At 53.8% G+C, this 16,491-nt stretch overlaps 5 protein-coding genes across 5 annotated transcripts; 3 read left to right on the forward strand and 2 right to left on the reverse strand.

The window, feature by feature from the left end:
• Nucleotides 1-2,528: 2,528 nt before the first annotated feature.
• Nucleotides 2,529-4,773, reverse strand: J4E78_004613 (uncharacterized protein; the record flags this gene model as incomplete). Its single annotated transcript, XM_049365241.1, has 3 exons — nucleotides 2,529-3,677; nucleotides 3,728-4,585; nucleotides 4,636-4,773. 3 exons carry the CDS (start codon nucleotides 4,771-4,773, stop codon nucleotides 2,529-2,531), a joined length of 2,145 nt encoding a protein of 714 aa, XP_049223042.1.
• A 410-nt stretch (nucleotides 4,774-5,183) lies between these two features.
• J4E78_004614 (uncharacterized protein) lies at nucleotides 5,184-5,645 on the forward strand (the record flags this gene model as incomplete). The annotated part of the gene is made up of 3 exons (XM_049365242.1): nucleotides 5,184-5,207; nucleotides 5,313-5,496; nucleotides 5,581-5,645. 3 exons carry the CDS (start codon nucleotides 5,184-5,186, stop codon nucleotides 5,643-5,645), a joined length of 273 nt encoding a protein of 90 aa, XP_049223043.1.
• Nucleotides 5,646-6,498: 853 nt separating this feature from the next.
• Nucleotides 6,499-9,160, reverse strand: J4E78_004615 (uncharacterized protein; the record flags this gene model as incomplete). Its single annotated transcript, XM_049365243.1, has 4 exons — nucleotides 6,499-6,816; nucleotides 6,867-8,522; nucleotides 8,572-8,964; nucleotides 9,062-9,160. The coding sequence occupies 4 exons, from the start codon at nucleotides 9,158-9,160 to the stop codon at nucleotides 6,499-6,501; spliced, it is 2,466 nt and encodes an 821-aa protein (XP_049223044.1).
• A 1,348-nt stretch (nucleotides 9,161-10,508) lies between these two features.
• On the forward strand, nucleotides 10,509-12,548 carry J4E78_004616 (uncharacterized protein; the record flags this gene model as incomplete). The annotated part of the gene is made up of 3 exons (XM_049365244.1): nucleotides 10,509-11,355; nucleotides 11,789-11,897; nucleotides 11,945-12,548. 3 exons carry the CDS (start codon nucleotides 10,509-10,511, stop codon nucleotides 12,546-12,548), a joined length of 1,560 nt encoding a protein of 519 aa, XP_049223045.1.
• A 1,680-nt stretch (nucleotides 12,549-14,228) lies between these two features.
• Nucleotides 14,229-16,028, forward strand: J4E78_004617 (uncharacterized protein; the record flags this gene model as incomplete). Its single annotated transcript, XM_049365245.1, has 2 exons — nucleotides 14,229-14,885; nucleotides 14,934-16,028. 2 exons carry the CDS (start codon nucleotides 14,229-14,231, stop codon nucleotides 16,026-16,028), a joined length of 1,752 nt encoding a protein of 583 aa, XP_049223046.1.
• Nucleotides 16,029-16,491: the final 463 nt, after the last annotated feature.

The following is a 16,491-nucleotide window of genomic DNA, read 5'->3' on the forward strand; positions in this document are numbered from 1 at the left end:
GCCAATGCTGCGACGCCCTCGATGACCTCAGTGAGCGATGGACTAGTGTGAGAGGCGTGGCCAAGCTTGCAAAGCGGCTTTGCAGACTGATAAGCGATGGTGCACACGATAGCTTGCGAGACGCGCATCGAGGTGGTACTACCATATCCAACAGCACAGTCTCAACTCTGGCCATACCCGCCAACACTGATGCTGTCACGGACCAGATAGGAGTTCTATATAGCGATGAGGCTTTCCAAAGGTATCTCACCGACATCTGGCCAAGCTTCGATGCATCGTACTCTCAGTTAGATTGGGCATTTCAGGACTATGGCTTGGACATGGAATTCCCCAGTTCGTACGATGACTTGTAATCTTGATAGGTTCAAAATTCGACAAAAGACTCGTCGACAGCATAGTCGGAATGAGAACTCCAAAGTATTGCATAAGAAACTCATAAATTCGTTGTGCAATCAACCTACTCAAAGAGCCTGACCAACCGGTCTATTGCCTAAAAACTCGCCATTCTGCGCATGCTCCACGCGAGGTGGACTATACGCAACATACTCTTGTTGCTGAACCCGTCCTTGTCCCTGTGTATTACTGCCTACATCGCCCAAGTTTAACCCATCTCTCTTCCCCGCATCCAACTCGCTGGGCGGCGGCATCTCTCTGCCGTCGATTTCCCAGACGTTGGCACTGGTCGGCATCTCGTTGCTTTCTGGTATCTTTGAATCGATATATTGGTGTTGTTGTGCTGGTTTCTCGTCGGAGTATCTGGGTGCTGGGGTAGAGCTAGATAGAGAGTGACGTGCAGCGACGGCGCCGGCACCGGCTCCCATTGCTGCTGTGCCTCCAAAGGTTGATGTTGATGCCCATGGTGCCTGGCTTCCAGACTCCATAGGGGATACGGGAGACATCATTGTTGTTGGTTGTGTTGAAGACCTGTCGGTTTGCGTAGGAAGGGTAGTAGTGGTAGAATACGTGTTTGGGTGCGGAATATGGGTGTATGCGCTGTTCGTTGGTGGGGAGTGGTCAGACGAAGAAGATGCTGCTGGGCTGGCCTCTTTGTCGTTCAAAACCGCGCTTCTGGATTTCTTCTTCCGGTGACGGAGGAGAAGGAGGACGAATATGCCAATTAGGGCCAGAGCTGCGACCCCTCCTACTACCACGCCAGCGATTAGACCTGTTGAGGGACCGGAACTTGAATCTGAGGATGATGCGCCTGCGGCAGCTGCACTCGACGACGTTGGCTCTTCCGATGCGGTGCTTAAAGCTGCGCCCGCAGTTGACGATGCCTCTGTTGTTGTCGGTCCGGTGCTCCTCGCTGTACTGCTTGCCTCCTCTGTTGCACTCGTTGCCGTGATTTCAGCCGCAATGCTCGTAGGATTCGCAGGTGTTGGTAAAGCATTCACCACACTGCCCGCTACGCTCTCAATGACAGCTGTAGGCACCGTAACGCCATTGCTCGACAGCACTGAGGAGACATCGCCAACAATGCTGGACAACAGGTCGCCAATCTGCCTCCGTTGGCGTTGATGGTTCCTCCGTACTTCCTCCGCGCCAATGCTACCTGCCGCAAGACAATACTCGCTCGTATAACTCTCGGCGATCGAACGATCCGGGTGCGATATTGGATGCGACGCGTGGTTGTCGAAGCATGAGACGCGCCATAGGTACTGTTCGCACAGGCACGTATAGTCGGGAATCGGGGTGGTATTGCAGGGAAAGTAGCCCTTAACGGCGGATATGCAGGAAGTTATTGCACTAGATTGGTCAATGTCAGTAAACTTCGCTCCTGTTGACCAATTCGCGGTTGAGAATGCATAATTACATCTGTTCATGGTTCGCGCCCTGACCAGCCGAAACAATGGGCCATCGCAACGCCGGCACAAGCTTGAGCAGGACACCAAGCATCGTCAGAAGCGTGGTTGACGGATGAACGGACCCGGTTGAAGCGACAGCACCATCAGCGCTTTAACGTACTAGCCAGACCTACTTTCATCAGGCTTGCGAAGTGGCGGTAACAGGGCGTTCCATTCGTTGATCCTGCACCGGCAGAAGCGGGGACACCGACCCATCTATGCAATGCTCTGTTCCGAGCACCCGTCTCGCGATAGGAAACCTGTTGGCCATCGATGATGTAGGTGTGGAGGTGCGGCTTACCTGTGGCTGGGTAAACCAGGGGATCCGTGAGTTTTAACTGGTGGGGAGAACTTTAGCCTCGTGCGCTAACGGGCTGCCCTGATGAAATCGCAACGTGGAGACCATAAGTTTGGGCATGATCACCGTTTGTGAGACGAGAACGCGTCGAGCTAGGATAATTGACGTGCGCAATAGTGCTACGAGCGTCGATGCACCGCCACACCTGTAGTGTTCTGGGCCCGTGTACTCTGTATAGAATGTGGATTTGTGATGCTTGGGGTATGGTAGAAAGTGAACTGCCGACTCCAGAATGATGCTCCGCTGAAAAGAAATGGGTATTGAAGCACTGCCACAACCGTCCTCCAGGCCCTGGAAGTGTCCATTGAGAGACATTCAATAGAATCTTACTTCCCGTTGGTACCATCACCGTGACCTTCCAACCGGTTTACCAACCTCTTGACGCCACTCCACTCCTCGCTACGTGTCTGGACACCTCCAAGATCATCGCCCACTTCGAAGATGGTGACGACGCCGTCCATGCCTCCCACTGCAACTCTGCGCCCTTCGTTCCTCTCCCATGCCAACTTGTTCAGACTCCTGTTCATGTAGCCAAGACCAGTTGGCATGTTCGTAAACGCGCCACGCTTACCGTCACTGGGCTTGACCGATTGAACAGGAACCTCGACATCTACGTTGATATCCCAGACTTCGAGACTTCCCGCTCCGTCGACAAGCGCGAAGACGGAGGGTTTGACAGGCGACCATCGAACGTCATAAACGAGATCTTCGCGTGCAATGTCGAGAACGGGTGTTACTTGTTGCGTTGCACCAGGAAGTGTCGGGTTGGTAGCGCCTGTAGCGGCCGGCGGGCGGACCTTCCAAAGCTTGACGCTCCAGTCGACACTCGACGAGAGAACAAGGTCCCCTAGATCGATCTGACCCTTGGCGGGATGGAAGTCTAGACTCATAACGGGCGCAGCATGGCCAGCGTACTTTACGCGGCCGTCTACACCTGCTTTCGCACCGGCTCGGTCATAGCGATGGCATGGGTAAATGGTACCCTCTTCTGTGCCTGCGAGGAAGTAAGTTGGATCCGATTGCGGGAAGGCTATGCTGGTCACTGCCATATCGTCTGTCTTGGCTGGCGGTGGTGATGTCAATTCAAGGAACTCTTGGGGTTGTGAAAGCATGTCAACAGTCCATCCACACACAACACCATCCGTCGAACACGAGATGATGTTGTTTGCGTTCTGCGTTCCGACAATGTCTAACGAGTAGACGGGATGTGTGTGACCCGAGCCAGTGAGCGGTGTCTTCTGCACTGGTGCTGACTTCGCGCGAGTGTCCCATAGCAGCACTTGCCCTGAGTAGGCGCCCCCAACGATGAGATTTGGGTGAAACGGGGAGAACTTGGCGGTAAGGATATCGGACTGCGCATGGAAGATGTACTCGGGTCGATCGTGCATGTGCAGGTTCCATACTTGTACGAGACCGTCAGGATCGTGTGGAGCGGACGGGTTCTTGGTGTACGAGGCAAGGACGAGTTCTGGGAACTGTGAAGCATGTCAGTGTCACAATCGCCAGACGTCACTGCACTCCATACCTTTGTTGAGAAGCCCAGATCTGAAATCATCCTCTTCTTGCTCCAACGCTCATCCCAGAACTGTGCAATCTCCTTGATGCGGCGACCCTTCTTGCCTCCACTTGAACCGTAACCCTCATCGTCATCGTCGACGTCTACACCACCATTTGCGTAGTCTGCCAAAATGTCGTAGCCAAGTTGTTGGTCAAGCGCTCGCTCCAGCACTTTCGTGCTGCGCTCGACGAAGCCGATGAACTCCTCCGAGTTCTCGACAGCCGTCAATTCTTCATTTGTGAGGGTCTTGAACGGGAAGTTCTCTTCTGACCCTGGTTGTTGTGCACCCTCTTCGGGCGCTTGCTGCAGGACCTTGAGCTCCTCCTCGATTTCCTTGCGCAGCTGCGCTCGGATCTCCTCGTCCCTCTCCTTCTGTCTCCGGCTCAGCCTCTTGCTCTTGGGTGACCGCGTAGGGCTCTCGTCGCGCTCCGTGTCGCTTCCCCCAATGCCTCGGTCTTTCGACGGGGTCCACTCTATGCTTGCTTGTACACCTTTGCTGTATGTGATGATCTCCTTCTCCTTCTTGACCTCGTTGGTGACCTGGCCGTCGGCCTCGTAGACTGTCGCTAGCGGAGCAAGCGAGAGAGTCTGCATCTCTCGGTCAACCATGCCAGTAAGGGATGGGAAGCCCGTGGATCCTTCATTGTCGCTGCTCAGTTGGCCTGCGCTGACTACCGATGTCGGGCGGGTTGGTCGTCCTGCGCCTGCCGGGGAGCCAGGCTGTGTAGAACCGGGTCTACTCTCCCCAAGGATGCTATTGATGAGGTTGGTGACGTCGGTTCTGCGGTCAAGGTCTTCGCTGCGTCGTGGTGTTGGCGAGAGAACCTGGAATGTTAGTCAGTCACTGATTAGATGCAATTGGATATGTAGCCTACTTCTCCTAGAGGACTACCAGTTGCAGATTGCCTGCTGGCTGACTCGGCCTTCCTCAGTTCTCGCTGGCGCTTGAGCTCGGCCAACTTGGCCTTCTTTGCGAGAATCTCATCGCGCCGCTGCTGCATTGTCGACTCCATGGCGGAGGCGTGCGAGGTGGGATGCTTGGTCGGGTATGTGTCGGCGCTGTGGTAGAAGACCTGAGCTGCGTCGTGTGTCCAGGGGCTGTTTCCTCCCCGCCGTCAACTATCCACAGACAAAGGCAGGTGCAATGTACACAAAGGCAGGCGCGTCGGGTGATGCTGTCGCGCCAAGCGGTGGTGGTTCAGGGACGCACTAGCTCGCAGCCAGCGATCCCGACCAAATCTTGCGCCAGCCAACCTCAACTTTCACAGCTCAACGCCCAACATCTCGCATCCGCCCCGACGCCCTCGTCCCGACTCTCCGGATCCCCTGCAGCGGTGCCTTTTCATCGCTCGTCCGGAATACCTGCCATTGGACATATACGAGCTCGATAACGCCTATCGCAAGTCCTCGCACGACCCTCACCATGTCCACTTCCGTCGGTGTCAACGTACGCTCTGCCCCTCGAAGCGCTTGCCAAGGTCTCTAGCACGACCGTTTGGGCCTTCCGCTAGCTCTAGAGATGGAACAACCAGGCTAATAGTGGTATTTACAGGTCCTCCGATGGTCCGCCCTCGGATTCGGCGTCTTCTACGGTGCCTACCACCAGCTCTCATTATCCGCCGCCGATAGGGCAAAGGCCGCACAGAAGGACTGGGAGCACAAGGAGTCGTTGATCAGGCAAGCAAAGCAACAATGGGCACGGGACCACCCCTCAGAACAGCCAAAGTCATCAGGCGGTACGTCAGACCGACGACACATGTCAAAATTCCCAACTTGGCCATGTGTATGATAGAGCGGAACATTTACTGACAACCAAACAGCCATCGCAGACCCGAAAGACCCCAACGCCGACCTCAACACACTCCTCGGCATAACCGACAAATAAGCGCACACCCAGAGTGATTCCGTTTCCTACGTTAGCATGGGCATAATGCGGCCGGATCCCATCGAGCCGAGAAGCGGCTGGGTGGGGAGAGCAGTCAATAGTGGTACGACATCTACGAGATACCAATCTCTTGTACTATGTACCTTTTGTACAACATAGACGTCGAGTTGGTCACGTTTTCAATATACATGCTTCAGTTCGATCCTTCAATGCTCGTTCATATCTGAACCCTGTGCAACCTCGTCGAAACTTGGCGTACAATAAAGCTGGTTTGCATGATCATACAAGGGCTGAGACTAATTCGGAAAATACACCATAAGCGGGGTTGTTGCAATCCACGTGTAGACGTAGAACAGGCACGGAATTCCTGGAGAACCAGTTTGCACAGAAGCCGGCATTGGTGATGATACGCCTTGAGCTATAGAAGTCATTGTTGTCACTGCACATTCAAGACATTGCCTACGCCTCAAAATCATGATTGTTGCCAATGATATATTCTATACATGTATCATCTCCACCCCCGACCCGCCATGGGCAGGTACTATGCTACACAGGACATCAAAACGCGCAGAAAAGATGAAAAGCGGAGCCGCGGAAAACGCCCTGCAACCCTTGGAAAACAGCAGGGCAACAGAAGAGTAGAAATGAAAAGCGCAGAGGAGCGGCCAAGGACAATATTAACAGACGGCGGCCAGCCTCCATAACGCTTTGTCAACCTTGGCCCCAGCCCGACCGTTTGCCACGACCATCCTACGACGCCAGTCGGAAGAAGGGCCAAGGTCGTATAATCGCACATTTTCAAAACCTACAAGGAACCCGTGACGATTCGTTTCATTATCCAAACACCTATCTCTTACAATACCTCGCCCACAATCTTGGCTGCCTCCTTGTATGTCTTGAGCAGCTTCTCGCACTTCTCGCGCTCGGCCTTGATTGTGTCGTCCTCGTACAGGAGCTCCTGGAAGAGATCCTCCTTGTACAGCGTTGACACGAGCCTATTTTGTACCACGTCCTTGGAGTGGTTGACGAGAAGATGCATAATCGCCTTGGGTACCTGGTCGGCGACGGTTTCCCGGACGATGTTGAAGTACGATGAGATGAGGCGGCGGATGAGCTCGGTCTCAAGGGCCTCGCGTTCCGTAAGCGCAGGTGCTTGCTCGGGGTTTGATGGCTGTTGGACATTAGCATACAGTCAGGGCAACATGTGTTGGAGAAACTTACAAAGCCGCCTTCGAAGTTGTCTCCTCCCATACTTGGACTTCGGGGAGGGGCACTCATGGCAGCGCTCAATGGCGCGTCATAGTCATCGGTGTCTGGTGGCATCATGGCCAATACATGAGCAGGCTGCTTGTTGTCGCCTCTCCGGATGCTCTGCGCAAAGCTGGGCTCGCTGTTTTGGCTGACGTGGCGGCTACCAGGCCTGTTGTCAAGCGCTGCTTGTGCTGCTTGTTGTGGGTTGGCGTATGCGTTGTTGCTATCTTTGCTGAAGAAGTAGTTCAGGAAGCTGTCGCGTGCAGTACCAGGAGGTGACCGGTTGCGATTGTTGAGCGCGGCCGTGGTGCTCTGCGAGCCGTTCATCATCCGCCCGACGGCAGGCGACATGCTGCGGCTGGTTTGTGACTGGTGTTTCCGAAGAGGGAGAGCTTTGAGAGTTCCACCCTCGCCACCTTCGCCCTCTTCGGCTTCTTCGCCATTAGCACCGTTCTGAAGTTCCTTCATCCTCCTCTGTTCCCGCCTCTTCTTCTCGGCCTCCATGGCAATCTTCTTTTCCCGCTGCTCCTTGTCGTTGATAACAGATGACATGGCGGCAGCAGCTCCGAGGAAGTTGGGGTGGTTTGTGTTGATGTATGCCCTTTGGATATCGATGAGAGAAGCGACGTAACCTGAGCAAGGGCCAAGTTGCTCTCGCAGAAGGTCAGAGACGACCTCAATGAGCTTTCCTTGTAGCCTGGGGTACCTCGTCAATTCGGTAGAGCCGCAAGTGTGGCAGATCTTGATGAGTTCCTCGTATACAAGCTCCACGCAACGCTGACTGGGTATTTCCAAAAGCTTGATTTGAGGCTTTACGAGAAGGTCAAAAGCCAGCTCGGGTACGAACAGACTAGGCCTTGGACCAGTCGAGTTACGGATAGCCGTCCGGATGTCCAACACAGAGAGGTTCTGGGTTGGGTCCACCTGCTCAAGGGAGTTACCGAAGACGGAGTTGAAGATGTAGTAGATGCGGGCACCACCGCACAACTCCTTGGTAGAGATCTCGGTGGAAGTACCGTCAATGGATGAGATGAAGGATGAGGCAAAGCGAGTCATGAGCTGCAGGATGAGCGAGCCGCGGTGCTCCTTTCCAGTGAAAGCGACGTCGCCGTAGCTCGCAAGCTCTTGTTGTGTCTGGCCCATGAGCGTGTTGAGGCGTGCCTTGATGTCTGGTAACCGGTCGCGAATGTGGGCCATGAGGGTCTGGTTGAGGCTCTTCGCAAGCAGCTGGGTACCGCATCGGTTGGCCATATTCCGGTAGGCAGGGTGGTGTCGGAAGAAGTCCCGCTCGGCTTGCAGGGCATCAGAGAGCGACTTGTTGCCCTGGATGTCTTGTTGTGACCGGTTGACAATACCAATGAAGCCGAGCTTGAGAGGGTAGACGCGGCCAGAGAGAATATCCATGGCGTTTGTACCGTGATCCATAAGATCCAGCTTTGTGAGGACACCGATGGTCCTCTTGCCCATGGGGTCGACATGGCGGGCCAGCTTCAAAGCTTCCGAGTTGACGAGATCGACGTTGGCGGGGGAGACGGCAAGGATGACACTGTTGGGCTTCGCAATGTACTCAGTGATGAGGTTTCGCGTCTGCTTCTCGATATCGGAGGGCTGATCGCCAATGGGCACCTGTGGGAGTTAGCTCCGGGTCCTGGCAGAAAAAAGTTGCCTGACTAACCTTTGTCAGACCAGGCAAGTCGACGAGCGTCAAGCTGAGGACGTGCGGGGAGTAGATCTTCAGGTTGATGGGCTGCCTGTTGATGCCCTTGTTGTTTCCTGCTATCCTCGACGTCTCGTTCTCGATCTCGCGTTTGACGTCGGCAAAGTCGTAGAAGCGCTGGCCCGGGATGTGGAGAAACTCTCCCCATTCTTGCTGGCCGGCTACACTGGCGGGTGTGTGTGGTACGTGGACCTCATCATCGTCGTCTTCGTCGCGTTCGCTCGGGAGGTTGATGAGCTGGAGGATGAGCGGCCGGCGTGTGACGATACCGCTGCCACGGGGAAGGAAGTCCTTGCCGACGATGTTCTCGAGTACCGACGACTTTCCGGATGATTGTGATCCCACGACGACCTGAGGCAGTTAGCAGGATTCCTGATAGATTGTGCAGAGCTGCGTAGAATGTGCTCTGCGCTCACCGCATTCTCTTCTCGGGCTGGGGCGCACATACAATCTGGGGTAGATCTAGGGAATCATTTCCAATTGTGTTGAAGACCAGATCCTGCAGCCTGTTGACAATGTTGAGGAGCTCCTCGCCCAGCGACGCCATTGCGCTGGTGGTTATGTGCGGTTTCTCTGCTCCTTAAGGGTCCGGTTGTTGGTAGAACAGCCAAACAACACGGCGGAATCGTGTGTGAGCCCGATGTCGTCCTGCGGCGTGGAGATAGTGTTGCACGGTGCAGATGCGGGATCGGCGAAGTGATCGTGGCTGATGGCGGCTTCGTCGGGTCAGAGGCTCGTGATGGAGTGCCTTTGCTGCAGCTCCGTCGTCACTTCGCTTGAAAGTTCCAAGGTTTGATGATGGTGCACGTGACGGCCAGCATGGCAATCCACCTGGCAGCCACCCCACATTCAACATTCACATGTCTCCTTAATCTTAGGTCATATTGTTCATTCCTTTCGCATAAAGGAGGCAACACCCTCGGCCATGTGGCCACGCGCACCCGTGTTGTTAAAGCAAGCACACGGCTGCTGAAACCTCCTCTTCTGCTGGTCGCGAGCCCTGCGAACGCCACCACACGCGAGGCAGCATGCGGCTCGGCTCCAAGGCCGGACATGGTGTACAGGCTGCAGCAAACCGTATGTAGAGTGTGCACACGAGCAAATGGGTAACAGGACAAGACTTTTCCACCACATGAGCAGCATCAGCAGTGCCTGTGATGCACGACCCGTGGTCAGCATTGGATATGGACAACATAAGACTGGCTGGCTTCGCAACACAGCTGGCGCACGAGTCGCCTAGGATTTCTCGAGGATATGTGGATTACACTCCCCTAGTCCGGCCACGTAGTATCGCATTACCTCTCTGGTCGCTGAGAAAGTACCATGGACACGCTGGCGTACGCTGGCTCGCGCTCGGGTATTGTCGGACCCCGGGATTTCCCTTGTACTAGGCGACGGCTATCTATCAAGCCCTCCAGCCTTATCTCGCTGCGAGACGCGGCCAGACGCGACAACACCAAATTATCAAAGAAGATCTCCAGCTCCTATCTCCGCATCTTGGGGAATGCACTGTGATCGTCAGGTCGCTTCGACGTACTCTACTGCTAATTGGGAAAGGCTCATGTAGCCTCCAAGTCCCTGCGGAAGTCCGTCTCCGCATAAGCTGATAGGGTCTACACTGCTATGACTGATTCATTGTCTTACGACCAAGCTTCCTCCCGAGGGAAGCCTATCATTGTGATAAGCACTGTTATCATATTCACCGCAAACAAACCTTGGAACGCAGTAGGAGCGTTCGCACACCGACTACAAAGGTAGCGTGCCTTCTTCTCGTTTGTTCTCCCCCTTCCTGATCATCCTCACACCTCCACACCAACTTTCAGCCCTAAATCTATCCTGGGTTTCTGCCGCTTTCAGCTTTCGCCTACCTCGCTCTCATCATCTCCGACGCCTCCATGGCCCCGGAGTCACTCACACTTACTACCACCGAAGAACAGCAGAACGACGTTACAGTGGGGACTATCACTTGCACTGCACCTATCCCGTTTGGAGGGGATGAACAATGGCTTTACCTACCCGCAACCAAGAAGTTCGATCTGTCTCGCGGTTCACAGCAGAAGATGGTCTTCGAGTGCGATGAGGAAGATCGCAACCACACCGGCTTCATGATCGACCCTGGCAACTCGGTTCTGATTGTTGTCGATATGCAAAACTACTTTGTTCACCCACTCTATCGGGATCACGCCGCAGGCATCGCCGCTATCGAGCCGACTCTGAAAGTCATCGAGAGATGCCGTAAAGAGGGCATCCAAATCGCCTGGCTGAACTGGGGAATCAGCGACCATGACTTGAAAAAGATGGCACCTGCTATCCAGCGAGGCTTCAGCAAGACTCTGGGATGGCACGTCGGACTTGGCGCACAGCTACCCGATGGTCAGGGAAGGTGCCTGTTCAAGCGGACCTGGAACGCCGAACTTTACGATCCATTCAAGGCAGTCGCTCAGCCTGGCGACTTATTCTTCGACAAGACGCGCATGTCGGGACTTTGGTCTGAAAAGGAGCCTCTTCACGAGTATCTCCGCGCATCTGGCAAGCAAACACTACTTTTCGCCGGTGTCAACACGGACCAATGTGTTTTTGGCACCGTGTCAGACGCCTACTCTTATGGATGGGATTGTGTCCTGCTTCGCGACTGCACAGGCACCATGACAGGCCGAGGAGCTCAGGAGCTTGCCGAGTATCAAGTCTCGCAGAACATGGGTTTTGTGATGGACAGCAGTGCATTCTGCGAGGCACAGATTTGTGAACATTTTGAGGGTTGCTGATTCAGCGACACATGTCTTCTACGTTGGCGGTTTCCTGTCTTTTTCTTTGTTTTTGAGCGTGCTATCCGAATACCCGTAGAGCTACACCAGCCTAGCAGAAATACAATCTAAATATGACATCTGTATGACTCGCGCTATCCGAGGGTTGCAAGATCGACGTTGCCCAATCATGTTGTAGCTTCCCCGAACGTTTGTGGATCTGCATAAGTTGAGGTACGAATGACGCACGACCAGGTTAGGTGGAGACTCCTCCCCATAAGGGCCTACCTCACGCGATAACGTTCCTGAGGTCATCTCAGCGCTCTGGTGCACACATCCCGGACAACGACGAGGCTTGAAGCTATTTTGACACTGAAAGATCATCCCCAAATCGACAAGCCGCTATTTCGCCAGCACGATGTTTTCCCAAGTCTCGATTGGGCTGACGTGCCTGCTGCCGCTCTGCGCCGTTGCGCTACCAACTGAGCAGAGGCCATTGATACTCAACGGCCCGAAGAACGTTCAGGCTGTTCGGACCAAGTAAGGAATTTCATCAAAACTACGAGCACCGTACTAAAACTCCACAGACTTCAACACGCCGAGATCATTCCCACTGTCATTGATGACTTCCTGCCTAGTCTCACAGTGTCCGTTCTCTGGTCAGATGCCAAGGCCAAACTTGGCAACACCATCGAGCCAGACTATCTGGGAGAACAACCCACCATTGTTCTGCATGATGACACAAGCCCGGACGGAATGCACAGTATCTCCGACATGAGCTACGTCGTCACACTCACCGACCCCGACGCGCCATCTCGCGATAATCCAGCATGGTCAGAAATGTGTCATTGGATTGCGGCAAACGTCACCACAGCGCCGAACACGTTCTCGATCCTACCACTACCAGAGTTTGGTCTTACGGAAGAGACCAAGTCAACAGACGGCGGTCCGGAAGACGTGATGGAGTACAAGCCTCCTGGCCCACCACCAAAGACAGGCAAGCATCGCTACGTGTTCCTCGTCTTTGCGCCAAAGAACGGAACGACTGAGCCGCTCCATGTGAGTAAGCCAGAGGATCGCCAGCATTGGGGTACTGGGAAGGAGGGTGGTGGTGTGCGAGAGTGGGCTGAGCACAATGGCCTCATGCCTGTTGCTGCCAACTTCATCTACTCGCAAAATGATAAGCAGTAGATACACATCAGCCTGTTCATTGTGTGCATGGAATGCCGAGGGCACATGCATATCTAATGGCTGTTTTTCTTTTCGAAATCTCTCTGCAAACGGCGGAGGCGTACTGTCAGTAGCGTACACATAGCATTGATACCAATAATCTCGTAACGAATGCACGTAATCAGGCTCTCTTCAGAGCGAGCGCTCTCATCGTATCATCCCATCGTTCCTCGTGCCGTGCGTCGAACGAGTAGCCCTACGCCGCCCCGATCGCGAATTTTGTGGGGCAACAGCTCCCGGGCCGAGCTGGTTGCGCGCACCCCGCGCGCGTCTTCAGCTACTACCAACAACCCGCAACCACAGCTTCCGGCAACTTGTCTCTGTGCCGTCCATGCATTGCAGTATCGCGCCACTTAGGTTTCCGGTCAAGACTCAGCAGCCGTCGACTGCATCTCTGATTATCCGGACGAGGGTGTGATGACTGAAAGCGCTTGTATCAACCGGCTACGCAACCAATACCAGCACCGCGAACAGAGGCCTGCGCGTCCGAGGCGAATCAATACGAAGATAATCTGAGCCTCACAATCTCTCTACACCCCTCGTTCAAATCTGCGTATCGACGCGCCTGGCCGGTCGACGACAATGAAGTCTATACCACGGGGAAAAACATGCGATGCGACGTCGTCTTCGCACGTTCACTGCGATGATTACACCTTCGTCGAGTCCTTCTCGTGGTAGATTTCAACAAGATTCCGAGCCTCACTTCCTGATGAGCGACATTCCATAAGCGATCGAGATTGCGGCGATGACGGTCGGGCTCTGACCGATTTGATATGAGGCTCAACACCGACAAATCACGACGAGATTACTGAGGTGATCCTCGTTCGCACCGTGACGGAAAACATGCACTGCATTGCCCCACAATGCATTTTCACCGTGCGAACAGTATGCGCGGCCCACTGGACGGCGCCGTGGACGATCGTTGGTCGGCTGCATACAGCAATCACAAGGGTCAGAGTAAACGTCGTCTGGCTCCTATCAGCGGCACACAGCGCCCTTCAATGGTCAGTAAGCAGTGATGATCGAACGAAACAGGATGCTGCAAGACCTATGCCACCCCTGTACCGCTCAGCTCTTGCGAACCCGGGACGGCTATGCATACGCGCTCGTCAAATCATCTAGGCGCTTCGGCTTGCGATCATACGCCCATCGTGATACAAGTCAGGGTGTTGATGTGCCATTGTGGTACACCAATCTTACATACATACAGGGCTGAGCATCCCGAACAAGTGAAGCCAGTCAGTATGTTTTCTCACCGGTGAACGCCATTCCAAAGCCGCCATAGCTGTGCTCTGCATGCTACCAGTAAGTGATATGGATGTCAACGTGCTTGGCAAAGGCCAAGGGCACGATCGCATCACCATTGGACTCTATGCCCGGTTGACATTTGTTTCGACCCTCTGCTGTCCGACTTGGAGGCTGCATAGTGCTACCTATTTAAATGGCGTTGATGGCCCTGTGCCATGATCACAAGCCAGTCATCCACTGCGACGACTGACCGGTGCTACAGCTTTTGAAATTTACTGCATTACTTCGTTGTACACTTCTGCACTGCCTTCCGCACTGCTCTAGGGCTGCGTCTCACTACGTCACTTCATTCCGACGCGACGACCAATCAATGATAAAGCGCCAAGATCAGCCATGCCCGCCGCAGAACAACACTCTTTGCCTCTCCGATCACAGCAGGATCCCAACGACGTTGAGCCAATATCCCCTGGCTGGGACGACGACATGGCACCAAACCAGCAGCCAGGTCTTTACGATGCGATTTACGAAAAGCTAGTCCGCAGCGAATTTTCACGGGCGAAGTTCCTTCCTCAGGACGACTTTGACGAATTGCTGACCGAGGAGGCGATCAAAGAGGAACTGGACAAATTTGCTCCTGGCTGTGCTCGCCGATCACTGATTGAGTACATTTCGAAGTACGCCAGGAAGACATTTGCCATATTAGTGATCCAAGCCAAAGTTCAGAAGGCTGTTCACCTTGAGACATCGACCTTCAAAGATGAATACCTCCCTATCGCCAACGAAGATTCATGTCTCACTTCCCTCAGCGGCGTTTCAAAAGATTTGCCCGGCTGGCGGTGGTTTCGCAGTTGGACAAAGCAGGAGAAGAACGATTTCTGTGACCAGCAATGGCTTTACCTGGCCCCGGTCTTCGGGGATGATAGCAAGATGGAAGAGTTACATCCAGACTGCCGACTGCCCTTTCTCACAAGTCAGTCCAAAGGTGAGGGGGGCAGTTTCAGCTTTCTGCACAAAGCTACCATACACCATGCTCATCATGCGGTCAACTCGGTGAGTATGTCCATCTTATGTTTCCAAATATTTCGCTAATCTCAACAGGATGATCTGATAATTGCAATCAAAGAGCTACGTGAAAAGGAAGCCGGCGCCGACCAAAGGGAACTCGATGCCCTGGCTCTCGCGCGGCAACTGGAACATCCACATATTGTGAGATTCGTCGGTGGTTTCAGGCAAAATTCCACAAGCTACCTGCTGTTCCAATGGGCAGAGGGAGGCAGCCTCCGGTCGTATTGGAACGACGAAGAGAATTGGTCTGCGGATGGGGATCTCATTAGCTGGACTATTGGACAGATCAAGGGGCTCGTTGGAGCGATTGGGTGCTGGCACGAAAACCCGAACAGCCAAGAGTTGAACGGGCGACATGGGGATCTCAAGCCGGAAAATATCCTGATGTCTTCCGCATTGCAGCGGGGAATCTTCCAAATCGCAGACCTAGGGCTGGCGAAGATACATTCACTGCCGACACACGCCCGAAACAAACCCTCATCAACTCCAAGGGGGACACTCCGATACAGACCACCTGAGGCCGACCCAAAGATCTCCAGATCTTATGACATGTGGGGTATGGGATGCATCATCCTGGAATGGATAATCTGGCTAGTCTACGGAAATGAAGGTCTCACCAAATTCTCGCAGCAGGCGTTCCCAGAAGACTTCGACGCATTCTGGTTGAGTGGGAGCGACGACCGTCCACTTCGCCCAGTAGTAGTATCCTGGATGAAGCACATGACTGATACATGTCTGGTGGACGGGGAGCAGTGTTACAGCATTGCTCTACGTAGACTTCTCATGTTTGTGAGAGAAAGACTTCTGGTGCCGGATGCAACAGACCGCGACATAGGCGACACATCTCAGCAGCCCGTCGGTGACGACAGAGTACCCATATACGTCACGCCTGCTTCAGATGTTACGCTGGTATCCTCCATTTCAGGTAGAGCAAGGAGCAAGGAGTCGTGTATCGAGCTTGAGAAGATTAGCTCGATACCTCTTGACATCCCAAACTATATGCATAACCCGAAGATCGACATGAGAGGGCCCATCGGCCGACTTCCGATTATATCGAACAAGTTGTTGATGCCTTCCTCGACATCCAACAGTCGCCTAGAGGTGAATGGCTCCCTTGGAAATCGATGAGCAAGTTTCTGATGTCATATCATCAGCAGAATCCGCGTGATCTGATCCGTTTCGATCATCAGCGACAGCAGAACGGCGGGGTAGCCAACACAAAGAATCCTTACGCAATCCCCGAGCCATTGGATGCATGGACAACACACCTCGACAACCTCTTCGCGAAGACCGTCTTCGGAATTCTGGAAAAGAACGAAATCTTCAAGCTCGCGCCAGCATATCCGATTTTGACATCATTGTGTCAGCACTGCTCGAGCACTGAAACAGGCCTCTTCTCTAGAGGCTCTTTCTTGGTACTGTACGAGAAAACCAAAGCATCTCAGTCGATCTGTTCTCTCTGTGCTATCATATTTCAGAAAATGAGCAATACGACAGGAGACAAGAAACCCAGAATGATGCTGCGAGAAGGTTCATCCTTGACCACTGCAAGAGGAGATCCCCCTCTTCTCTCTCTGGTAGTAGGGCCCAG

Source organism: Alternaria triticimaculans (genome assembly GCF_023758025.1).
Source record: "Alternaria triticimaculans strain BMP 0046 chromosome Unknown scaffold_5, whole genome shotgun sequence".
NCBI lineage: Eukaryota > Fungi > Ascomycota > Dothideomycetes > Pleosporales > Pleosporaceae > Alternaria > Alternaria triticimaculans.